Here is a 13103-nt window from a genome sequence, read left to right on the forward strand (position 1 = left end):
CAACCAAAAATCAATGACTTTTTCAAACAAAGAACTCAAGGAATTATATCTAATTATGGCTTACTTACCATTTGTATGTAATTATTTTAAAATCTATACTCCAGTAATTAATTCTTATATTAATACTTGCATTACCTTAAGTGTTTTATAGACATATTTTATTATTACACAATGTAACCCTATTATAAATGGTAATGGCATCATTAACTTAGCCAATTTTACTTATTTAGTGGCTGTTTGTTCTTACTTTACAGTTGTTAATTCTCTTTATAGTATGACTTGTACTTGGAAGTAATAAAATCAGATTTCTTTATAAATATTTATGGTATAGTCCTTTTGCCTAAATCAGATTGTAGCCCTTTCCTAATTATTTCTAGTAAAGTCTGCTTACTTTTTTTTTCTGCCTTTGTAGCAATATATACTACACTCTCCCTAGAAAATTTAATCCTGGATATTTATGCCTTAACTTCTAATTAATCAAAATGTTGTTAACTACCATGTTGTCCTGGTGTTACAAAATGTGGAAAGTTAGTTACTTAAAGAGTTTAAGTAGATGCTTCTGATATGGAGTGTTAGCATCTACAGTCATATGGTCAAAGGGATCACTAAGCGAAGAATCTTCATCTTGAAGATTATCATATCTGAGCTTATCTCTTGTTGAAAGTAACATTAGTACCAGGTAAGAGAAGGCAGACAAAATATGCTTTTTTATTTTTAATGTTTATTTATTTTTGAGAGAGAAACAGAGCATGAGCGGGGAGGGGCAGAAAGAGATGGAGACACAGAATCCTAAGCAGCATCCAAGCTCTGAGCTATCAGCGCAGAGCCTGATGCAGGGCTCAAACTCAAACCAGGAGATCATGACGTGAGCCAAAGTCAGATATTTAACCAACTAAGCTACCCAGGTGCCCCCAGAACATGCTTTTTGAGATTCTTAGGTTCTTTATTAAGACCCTAAGGTGTTCAATATCTCTTTTTCCTCTCTCTTAGGTGAGAGTGAAGTGTACAAGTCTTTGGCCATATTTGTCCCCATAAGGGATGCAAATTTTGTGATTTCAGAAGTTCAAGCCACCAATAAAAAGCACTATCCAATTTTTTACAGATGTCCTCTGGGCCAAATTTCATCACAAGTAACTCCATTCCACTGTTAAGGGCCAAGTTTAAAGTATTAGGTTACGTTATAGTCAAAACAACCAAGCCCTGGTTCAGACTGCTGTAAGACAAGAACCCATTGCACTGTCCCTTTTGTCCTACCCAAGCACTCAGTGGTAGCTTTCCCTTTTGCTAGTTGACATATAGTTTAAAAGAAATAGGAACTCCTTTGTAAAAAGTAACCAGATTAGGTTATTTGTAATGAGCCCACTAAAATCAGAAATTCTTAACATTGGCATGAAGTATCATAACGGAATAGTACTTACATTTTTTATTATACCATTGTGATTATCTGTAGAGAAACACCCAAGACTCATTATTTATATATTTTAAATTTACAGCTCTTCAACTGTATCCAAGATTTCACTGCCAAGAATGCAGTCAGGCTTGAAGCTTTATTAGAGATCCATGATCCAATCCTTACAAACACTTTCTTTTGCTCGTAGTTTCTGTTCAAGTATTTATACTGTCCAGAAAGGTACTGCTATGATATACAGTCATTCCCAAAATATGTGAACTACCCAGATATAACACATACAGCATGTATATGCTGAAAAGTACCTCAGAAAAGCATTGTTTACAGATGACTTTGCACCTTGGTTCCCAAGTACTCATGTACAGAATATGGAACTCAGGTTCTGTCTCTCTGTTTGATAATGAATGGTCAAGGAGCTTCAAACTTTACTAGGTGAGTTTGTATATTGAGTGTTATAAAGAGAAGTCAGTCTGCCTTTCTTTGGCTCTACTTGCAGAAAATGAAGTCACCGCATTTGCTGTCTTGGATCAAAACCAGGAAGAAATTGTTGATACCAATGGAGCTGGAGATGCATTTGTTGGAGGTACAGACTCATTTATTTCATACTTACAAGTTAAACATTTCCTTTAACCCTTGCCTCTACCACTTAGCCAAGATTTATGAATTTAATAACTTAATTTCTTCTTGTAAATAATTAACTCCTAATGTTCTTTCCATATGCTACTATCACTGTGAATATTATAAGGTATTTTACAACAGGAAAAATACTTATTTTTGGCTTAAAGATAATTTTCTATTATGCTGTACCCCAGTCATTTGTGTGTGAGAATATTGCTTAAACAAGCTGCATCAAGTATAGTATATAGTATATTCATAGTCCTTCAGGCTTAAATGTCAACACATTGTTGTTCTTCTAAACAAGTTGTGGTGAATTTTAAACAGTATTCTAATAACTAAGGATGGTGTCTTTAGATTGTATCATTTGGTTAAAACATCTGTTTTTAACACAGTAGTTAAATGTTTATGATATACTAGGAAGGGTTAAATTTTTGTCTGATTCAGGCTTAGTAAGAACTGGCACAGGGCACCTGGGTGGCACAATTTGTAAGGACTAAATCATTTTTAGAATGAATACTCAAAAATAAGTTGAAGACAGTTGGAAGATCCTTTGCTTGATGACTTAGATTGATCTAAAATCTGTTTCAAAGGTTCTTTTCCTATGTCTAAACCCCTTCTAGTTAAGTGTAGTTAAGCTAGACTGTGGTCTCTAGAAAGCTTTACATTCCTGACTGATAATCCAGAAGAGTCCCTCCTGATCTCTGTTTATAACATCAGGCTTGAACAGGGACAAAAAAGGCAAATAGAGTTGACCATTGTCCTCCTTTCCTTGGAAGATAATTTGAATCATGGGAAACTTATCTCAAATTATGTAGTATTGTTTAAAATATAGATATTCTTTTAATGATCTTTTTCACCAACATAAATTTCTCATGTTTCCTTCTTTGAAAATATTCATGCCTACTCTTAAATGAGCTGTTAACCAATAGACTCATACATGCCCCAATGCATGTCCTTTTCTTTGGAAAGAGTACATACCACACATAACATTCTATTTTACTGCCATGCTTGTATCTTTTGTGTCTATGCTCTGAGAGTCTTTATCATTGATTAGAGTATTTTGCAGCTATTTTTTCTATGCCTTATTTCTTCAGAGCTGTAAATCCATGTAGGCTAAAAATATCTTATCCAAAATTGGGCTAAATTCTGTAATACATTAAAGAAGCACCATGGATTTCTCACTTAAAATTGGTTAAACCGGAATATTCGTACATAACTTTTTTTTTTTTTTTTAATTTTAGAGAGTGTGCACATGAGTGGGGAGAAGGGCGAAGGGAGAGGAAGAGAGAGAGAATCTCAAGCACATTCCATACTAAGCGCAGAGCCCAACACAGGGCTCGATGCAGGCCTCGATCCCACAACCTCAGGATCATGACCTCAGCCTAAATCAAGAGTTGGATGCTTAACTGACTGAGCCACCCAGGCACCCCAGTACATAACTTTTAAACTTATACCTTGTGTGTGCATTATTTAAGTACTTTAAATACTTAAAACATTAAGTGTTCTATTTTTTTTAATATTTAGTAAGGTACCATCATATTTAATAGTGACCTAATTAGTCACTACCTTCAGTCCTGGGCTGCCCTGCAAAAACAAACTCCTTTACAAATACCTACCTATAAGTTCCCAGTACTGGGTAAAAACATAGGGACTTTCTGAGGGTGAGAGAAGTCATTCTTAGGGTACTGAAGCTACCCATTTGTATCATGGTAAGGGTAATAAATGAACTACCTCAGGGTGCCTGGGTGGCTCAGTCGGTTAAGCGTGCGACTTCGGCTCAGGTCATGATCTCGCAGTTTCTGAGTTCAAGCCCTGCGTTGGGCTCTGTGCGACAGCTCGGAGCCTGGAGCCTGCTTTGGATTCTGTGTCTCCCTCTCTCTCTGCCCCTCCCTGCTCATGCTGTCTCTCTCTGTCTCTCAAAAATAAATAAATGTTAAAAAAAAATTTTTTTTTAAATAAATAAACTACCTCACCAAGACACTTGGGCTCTCTGTTATAGGATTTTCAGCCTCTTTTTTATTTCACTCTACCTACCTATGATTTATTGTTGGGGTACAGTGAGGTAAGTGGTAAGGGAAGTATGTTGAACAGGGATCCACAAACTTTTTTTATAAAGGGCCAGAAAGTGAATATTTTAGGTTTGCAAGTCACATGCAAGCTGTATTACATATTCCAGTTTTGTTTGCTTGTGTATTTGCTTTTTGTTTTGGTTTAGGTTTTTTACAACACTCTAAAAATGTAAAAACCTTTTGTATCTCTCCAGTTACACAAAAACAGGCCACAGGCTGAAATTGGCCCTCAGGCTCTAATTTGTCAACCCCTTGTGTAATATGTTGGCAGCTTCCTCACTTTTTTCACTTTCATCATACCCTGGATCCAAACAGTGGATTTCACTACATGCTGTTGAAATCACTATAGAGAAGGTGGAAGGCAGGCTGACAGTAGGCAGGACTTTACTGGTACTACCTCAATGAGGTAGCCATGTTTCTCACTTTAACCCTACTCTGATCAATTTCCAGGATAATCAGATCCTGACAGATTGAGTCATGCAATGACATGAACACTCCAATGTCATTTTAGAACTGAAATACTTATCTGGGCATGTTTAGCACATTCTGTGTAAGTCAAACTATACAGTATAACAATAGGTAACATTTATACAGCACCTACTAGCCAATCAGCATCTTAAGCATTTTACAAATATTAATTCATTTAATGTTCATAAAATCTCACTGAGGTCGGTTATTTTTAACCCCATTTTACTGATGAGAAAACTGAGATACAGAGGGGTTAGGTAACTTGCTCAAAGTCTCATAGCTAGAAAGTAATAGGGACAAAATTCTCATCCAGGCAGACTGGCTCCAGAGTCAGTGTCCTTACTGCACTCTTGCTTCTCTAAACTTTTAGAGGAATCTCATCATTAGGACTGAAAGCCACAGACCAGCCTTACTAACCAAAGCTGTTTTTTTGCCAAAGAGAATCTTTCTGTTATCTGAATAGATGATTTCGTGTATTGAACAGGAGCTTTTGTTATCTGATAGGAATCATGAGGACTCTAGGGTAAGATTGTTGCAGAAAAGAAAGAGAAAGTGAAAGGGAAAATAATCGAAGGACTATAGTCCCTGGTGAGTTTGAACCAGGAGCTTTTTGCTAAGCAGTAGAATCGATTGCACTACAGAGATACAGAAAGACAGATCGTAAACTTGCTGGGTCAGCATGGAATCTGAATACAAGGAGTTATATGAATCAACCATTTAATAGCACCAAGCTAATGCTTTCCATTTTACAATAGAGATGGTCTTGTTAGTTGGAAATACTAAAACAAAAATCTCATTGGTTAAAAACCCCTACTTCCATCTCTACACTAGGGAAAGGCTTTCTACTGGGATCGGAAATACTCCAGCTGTTGAAGCTTACTTCTCTACCTTGAATATGAATGGAGAGGCAATAGCAGCTTTTACATTTACTATGTAGTTTCTTCTTCTTTGCTCTATTTTATTGCCTGATTAACATATCTCCTCTGACTGACACATTCTATCCTTAGATAGTTAATATATTCCTCCTATTACTTTTGAGTTTTGTTGGCTTAAGAGTATTTCTGTCTTTTGTGACTTTGCATTACTATATTCCAGTCCCAGTTTCTTAGATGAAGCATCACTTCATCTACCATGTGCTAATTACATATCCCAGTCCCAGAGTGCCATGTGTTCTTATTAGCCACATAAGAGATATATAACTATAGTACATCATAGATTTTCATGTATAATTTTAAAATGAGTACCCCAAATGTATATAAATTAAATTCATAGTTCCATCTCAAGTGTTCAGTAACAGTGACAATTCCCTCTAGCCTCTACAAGCATGCTTCCTTGTTCTATTTGGAGATCTTAAGAACTCTGTAACATTTGCCCTTTATTTGTCCATAGCCAGGCCTGATGGAACTACCCTTTTCACATTCTCCCTCAAAAGCCCAAGTGCTACGATTGTACCCTTGGAAATGGAGACAATTCTATAATCTCTAAGTGTGATTTCCTAATTTCCCAGGTCAGGAGAAAATTTCTTCCTGTTGTCCTGCTGTGCTTTGTCACAGCAGGTCTGCCTTTTCATTTGGAACCCTCTTTGTCACTGCCATAGTAACAAATGGAAACATTGAGAACATTTTGTGACAGGCACTGTCATTGTTCCTGGTGAAATCTCTTCCCCTGTGTCATCCCGGTAAATGAAACTGAGAAGAAAAATCATAACAAATAACATGAAAGGGGACCTAATCAATATGTTCCCAGTGGGCTGTCAATACCAGCCTGTGTTAATCTAATATGATTTAGTTGTAAGTTTTATGGCAGCTGTAGGAATATGGACTAGACCTACAAATCACTAAAAGTGAGTACACCTTTGACAGATTATACCCAAGAACATATATATATATAGCTCTCAGATAAAAGACTGGAGACCTCACCCAAGGACCAACATTCTTAGGATTAAAAAAGCTTCGTTAAATGTAGTTAAGAGCCATATATAGCTTAGAACAGTTTCTTTTGAATGACAGTAAAGTAACTGTGCTAACCTCTAATACTTTTTATTTTTAAGTTTCTCATGACAGCTTTAGCAGAGAAAATATATCACCCTAAAAGATATTACCTATAGTATACAAATGACTATTAAATGCACTTAGCAATCACAATGTAAATAATTACTCTATTTCCCATCTAATAAGAAGAAACATCAATTTTACTTTATAATTCATTTTCAAAAAGAATTTTGGTTAAGAGAAAAAGGTCTAAGTTTCTCAAACAAGGATGCTACTTCCTTCTCAAGTAACACGTGTCTATACGTCTGAGAGTCATGGGGATTTTCTAAATTATCTTCGTATTTTCTATTCTCACCTTGTTTATTTGTTCCCAAACGTGTAACTTGCTCTCCTGTTCTTAATTGCTGCTAAATTGTGCTATGCAAAGAAGTGGCACAGAATTCTTGTGATATTTTTTCTGCACTACCTCTTTTCTTAGCTGTCCAACTCAGAAAATTAGAAAATAACTTAAATATGTCATTTCTCACAACAATTCACTCAAGAATCAAAACTTTCATATAGCACTCATTGTATGCAGAGGATTTATTGGATGATGACCAAGATACGAGTTGCATACTCCTACTCACCCCCACACCCACACCCAAGGAAACAATAATACCTTTCCCTGTCTTGTAACTTCAGTAGGACATCTTTGGTATTTTATTTCTTTTTCTTTTTTTTTTTTAATGTTTATTTATTTTTGAGAGAGAGAGAGCGTGAGCAAGGCAGGGGCGGAAAGAGAGGGAGACACAGAATCCAAAGCAGGCTCCAGGCTCTGAGCTGTCAGCACAGAACCCGATAACGGAGCTCGAACTCATGAGCTGTGAGATCATAACATGAGCCAAAGTCGGATGCACAACCAACTGAGCCACCCAGGAATTTATTTCTTAGGCAGCGGTTTTCCTTAAAACCATCAAATGCAGTATGAAATTGACTTCATCATTCAGAATAAGAAATTCACCATGGACAGCAGCCCAAGTTCACAGTGGGGGAGGGGGGATTCATACCTTGCACAGTCATAGGACACTCTGCGATGCACAGTCATAGGACACTTCACGACATGCTATTCTAGTGCTGATGTGGGACCAGGAACAAGTTTCAAGAACAATTGCCTAAAGTTATTTAAGCCTTTGTTGGCTTAAAGAGGTAGATGATTCTGAAGCCATGACAAAAAAAATAGAAATAACTAGTTCACATGGAATACTGGATAATTTTAGGTTATAAAGTCTGGGGGCGCCTGAGTGGCTCAGTTGGTTAAGAATTCGACTTCGGCTCGGGTCATGATCTCACAGTTCATGGATTTGAGTCCAGTGTTGGGCTCTGTGCTGACAGCTCAGAGCCTGGAGCCTACTTTGGATTCTGTGTCTCCCTCTCTCTGTGCCCCTCCCCTGCTCACACTCTGTCTCTCTCTCTCTCTCTCAAAAATGAATAAACGTTTAAAAAAAATAATTAAGTTGTAAAGTCTAGAATTTCTCACAAACATGAATGCTTCCTCAAAGAACTAGTATCCTGGATGTCCTCCACCTAGAACAATTATAAATAGATAATGGAATTCAAAGGACTTTGTCTTCTGGGAGATTTCAATAAGACAGATAGTCTGAGCCATGTAGATTATCAGACCCTGAAGCTCAAATATGAACCTAAGTTTTCTAAATTTGAAGGTTATTGAGAAATATTTATTCTAAGAAAACAATGTTGATATTTATAAGATTGTATTTAGTGACAGAGGGCCAGAGGAAATGTCATAAGCAACATTTCTGAAGTTAATTTTCTTAGATAGAATTGTGAAATGGCAAAATATATGCGTATCACTTTCCTGGTCTTGAATATTTACTAGTCAAATGGAACTAATTTGAATTCATTAGTGGACCCAACTGCTATTACATGGACTTGATCAATCTTACCTACCATATCTGTCTGGTTCATATAACATGTATTAGTTGTATACATAACAAACCACCCCCAAAACTTTGTGACCTAAAACAACAACCATTTATTTAGCTCCACAAGTCTGTTGATTGGCAGTTAGGCCAAGGCTCAGCTGGGCAGTTCCTCTGTCTCAGAGGTGGAAAAGATCAAGTATGCCCAAAGTCACAGTGAAAACCAGGATTCAAACTCAAAGTTTGACCCCAGAGTTCTTAGCACTAATTATTTTGTTATACTCTGTTCCATTAGTATATCATCTTATCTTCCCCTCCAAAGGAGGAGAAATAGCCAAAATGGTTTTCTAAACACTAGTCTATAGACTGATGCCTGTCTATGACCTAACAGATTTTATCAATCAATAAATACCAAGATTAAAAAAAGTAGGAGCAATATAATAAGTTTTCATGAAGCTAAATGTATTCAGTTTTAGATCTTGTCTTAATTGTGTTTGAATTTGTTACAGTGTACCTTCATTGGCTTTGTAATTTATATAAATAAAATAATTAAAGTCATGTTAGTAGTGCTGATGCATAGCCTGGCTAATCTTGGGACCTAGCAGAAGTCTTAGTCATGGTAAAAAAGTGATTAAAAACAACTTTCCAAACTACTTATATGAAAATTTGTATGAAACAACCTCTGATGTTGTAAAGCTGCTTACTATCAATAGTCTGAATAAAACATAAATTACACAATTACTAAATTCACAACTGTTCTCACTTCAGATATATGAATTCCCAAACCTGGGGTATGAACACTGGCTCTTAATTTTTTTTTTCATTTAATTATCCAGCTAACATTGACCTTTTATAGAGATGAGATATGTTTGGTTTTTTTGAAGAAATTTTTTTAATGTTTATTTTTGAGAGAGAGAAAGACAAAGCATGAGTGGGGGAGGGGCAGAGAGAGAGGGAGACACAGAATCTAAAGCAGGCTCCAGGCTCTGAGCTGTCAGCACAGAGCCCGACACAGGGCTTGAACTCATGAACTGAGAGATCATGACCTGAGCTGAAGTCGGATGCTTAGCCAACTGAGCCACCCAGGCGCCCCGAGATATGTTTGTTTTATTTCTAGTCCATGAAATAGATGGCAAATTAAAAACCAGTTTCTATCATCAAACACTCTTAAAATTTTAGAATCACCCTTTGGTAAGAATTGTCAGCTGAGCAAATGAAGGTTTTTCAGTTGAGTTAAATAACAATATTAGTTGTCTTGCTTATGAATTCGGGCATAAATATGCTCACATAAATAAGTTTTCTATCATCTTCTTATTCTGGCAGCTGTGACCTTCCTTGTCCTGATGAGCCTTTTTGTTTTTTAACTATATTATATGTTAGTGCTGAAAGGGAATACTTTTAAAAATCACATTTCCTGGTTTTCAGGTTTTCAAACTGTTTACAGTCACCAAAGTATGTTCAAATGAGGTCTTATCTGAATCAGAATGAAATGAGATTAAACAAATCCTCATTTGGTCTTATTCACATTTTATTTGGTGGCTCATAAACAACGCCCTGGAACGAGTCGATGTTAGGTATGAAAGCCATGGTCTGTTCAGAAGTCCCCATTTGATGGATGAGGAAAGTGAATCCCATAGAAAGGGACTTAATTGCAAATATGTAGTACTAGGAGACAGATCTCCTGACTCATTAATTCATGGTTCAATAATTACACATGTTAATAACCCAGATGAAAGTTTTTCATTAAGCAGTCTGTTATATAGGCCTCTTAGAAATATATAGGTCAAGACAAGAGTCAATATCCCAAATAGATAGAAGTCTTTGATGTACATTTTCTTGGCATATGGATATCCAAGATGTTTGACTTTAACTATAAACAAAAGCATATGCTAAAACTCTTATTTTGGGAAGAACCACAACAGAGATCACGCATTAGGTTTAAAATTCAAATTCTAACCTAATCTTGCACATTTTTGATTCATAAGGAGGAATGATCTTTTAAAGCAGTATTTTGAAAGGGGTTGGGGCAGAAGAGCAACTTAACTATACAAGTAAAACATATGGTTTAGTGGTCCTCTTCAGGATCTTGCCTGAATTGGGGGCATTTAAAAGGTTTTTGGTTTGAGTTTTGTTTTGTTTTTTAATTCAAATGCAGTATCCCATGCCATGTTAATAGAATTTGACAGGTTTCCATTTTCAGTCACCAGAAAGAGGAAATAAGTTATCCTCATAGTTACAGCACTGGCCACTTGCCCATATATTATACCATGCTGCTCAGTTGCTCATTTTGTGTGGGAGGATGTGTGGTGCTAAGCTATTATAAAGAAACCTTTGCACTGAATTGACTTCCTGTCCATGTCAGTCACTTGCCCATCTGACACTACTTAGGCTTTGGTTTTCATTATACAAATACCTGCTAAGTCAGACCTTTCCCTGGCAGGCAAAGTAGCTTTTTAGGTTGTTTCAAAATTTAATGTTTGTTGATTTTCTTTTTCCAGAAAACTATGTATTTTCTAGCATATATATGGATCATAACTTGTTACTTGAGTTCATGACTAGTTGGTAGTCAATATGAAATCAAAACATAAGAAAACAAAATTTTACTAACTAGACTACATAGAAAATGAAAGAAAAAGAGTTCACATCTGAGCACTTTTCCCTTGAGGGAAACCATTACTTTGTCACATCTGGGTAGTCTAAGCTAGCCAAATTGAAGTGGGAATTTCCTGCCAGATGTTAGTCCTTTGAGCAACCTGTGAAACTCTAAAAGAGGGTATATGAGATCTTATTTGGTAGGGCTATAGCCACTGTGGAAGCTCACTCCTAATAGGTAGCAGACATTTTTATGTACTACCACTAGTTAGGAGGTTGTGTGGCCTATCTAAAGCTAACACTGTTTGGTCTTGTTAAATACATAAATATGGAAGGCCTAATTTGGGAAGTACAACATCAGGTCTCACAGATATTCTAGCAAGAGTAAGTACTGCATTGCAATGACCTCCCAAATGTACATGACAAAAGTTCTGTTTCATTAAGAAAAAGAAGGTAAGACTGAGCCATCCAGGTACTCCATATAACTTGAATAAGGTCATTTTACAAAGGCACTGAACCAAAATAAGCCTCTAAATATGAAGGAAATTAAGAATCTGAAATGGCAGGGAAAATACCAAGTATTTACATCAGCTTCCTGTTCCACATGCACATGGGAATTAGGAAGCAAAAATTTCATTCAGAAGAGTTGTGCACAAGAAGTAGAAATGCTTTTATCCAATTGAAACAAGAAACATTTTTAAGGGGGGGACAAAGACTTTCCACATGATCTCACTGTTTTTGTCATCCTCTTAAAGGAAAATATTGACATTTACCAGACTGTTTGCTCCAGCTTTCTGATCTCCTGCAGTTTATTTTTATAACAACCTTATCGATGGGCCTCTTACCCAGCTCTCTAGGTTTAACTGAGTTGAGTCGATTTGTTACCACAGCTTCAAGTAGCTGTTACAGAACAAGCAAGACACTCTAATAAAGCTGTAAATGTGTTTACTCAAACAGAGTATTGATTTAACTTGGAGAGGGAGAAACCGGTGCTTAGCACAGTGTCAGGGTGGATGAATTTCACTGCAGCTTTTCATTGTCATCTGTCATGGTTGTGAAACACTAAGTAAAGCCATCAGAGGATAATTAGAAGTACCAGAAATTTAGCCCCTAAAATCAGTTAACCACTTGGGAGTTTTGTAGCTTAATTAGCTTTTATTAAAAATTTCCTCCAGTAATAATAGTCAAGCACTTTTAATGGTGTTTTCAGATAGAGCAAGATTTCCAGGTTGTGACTTGTTAAGTATATGAATTTAACAGGTAAAGGTTTTCCAGAGTTTTTCTCACTAATTAGGCTAACACCAGAACACAATGTAAAGACACCGTGATCTGTACTCAAACCAGCAAAAGTACATGATTTTTCTGGAAAATCCATTTCAAAGGAGTAGTAAAACAATTATAAAATATTTAAAACACATGTTGTTATAGAAAAAATACCCTGTTAACATCTTTATTAAATGTAAATGTTTAATACATAAAACTACAAACATAAATGTTTAATACATAAAACTGTCAATACCACCCTTGTTTCTAGATACCTTTTTTTTTTTTTTTTTTCAGAGAGAGAGCACAGGAGCTGGGGAGAGGGGCATAGGGGGAGGGAGGGAGGGAGAGAGAGAGAGAGAGAGAGAGGAGAGAGAATCTTAAGCAGTTCCATGCTCAGCATAGAGCCCAACAGGGGGCTTGATCTCAAGACCCTGGGATCATGACCCAAGCCCATATCAAGAGTTGGATGCCAAACCACCTGAGCCACCCAGGCACCCCTAGATACCATTCTTCATTTTTTAAATGCTTATTTATTTATCTGGGGGGAGAGCAGAAAGAGAGGAAGAGAGAGAATCCCAAGCAGGCTGTGCATTGTCAGCACAGAGCCCAGCATGGAGCTTGATCTCACAACTGTGAGATCATGACCTGAGCTAAAATCAAGAGTCAGACACTTAACTGACTGAGCCACCCAGATGCCCCACCATTCTTCATTAAAAAAGAATCTAAAATATTCTGGTTTGGGGCGACTGGGTGACTCAGTGGGATAAGCATC

At 36.7% G+C, this 13103-nt stretch overlaps 1 protein-coding gene across 8 annotated transcripts in view; it reads left to right on the forward strand.

Annotated features, from left to right (window-relative positions):
* The window catches only part of ADK (adenosine kinase), a 517703-nt gene that overhangs the window by 476120 nt on the left and 28480 nt on the right, over nt 1-13103 (forward strand). For all 8 annotated transcript variants that reach the window (XM_042909145.1, XM_042909147.1, XM_042909148.1 and 5 more), the window contains one exon: nt 1905-1991. In XM_042909145.1, the coding sequence (XP_042765079.1) occupies nt 1905-1991 (87 nt within the window). The remainder of the gene's footprint in view (nt 1-1904; nt 1992-13103) is intronic.

This window comes from Panthera leo, chromosome D2 (genome assembly GCF_018350215.1).
Source record: "Panthera leo isolate Ple1 chromosome D2, P.leo_Ple1_pat1.1, whole genome shotgun sequence".
Classification (NCBI taxonomy): Eukaryota; Metazoa; Chordata; class Mammalia; order Carnivora; family Felidae; genus Panthera; species Panthera leo.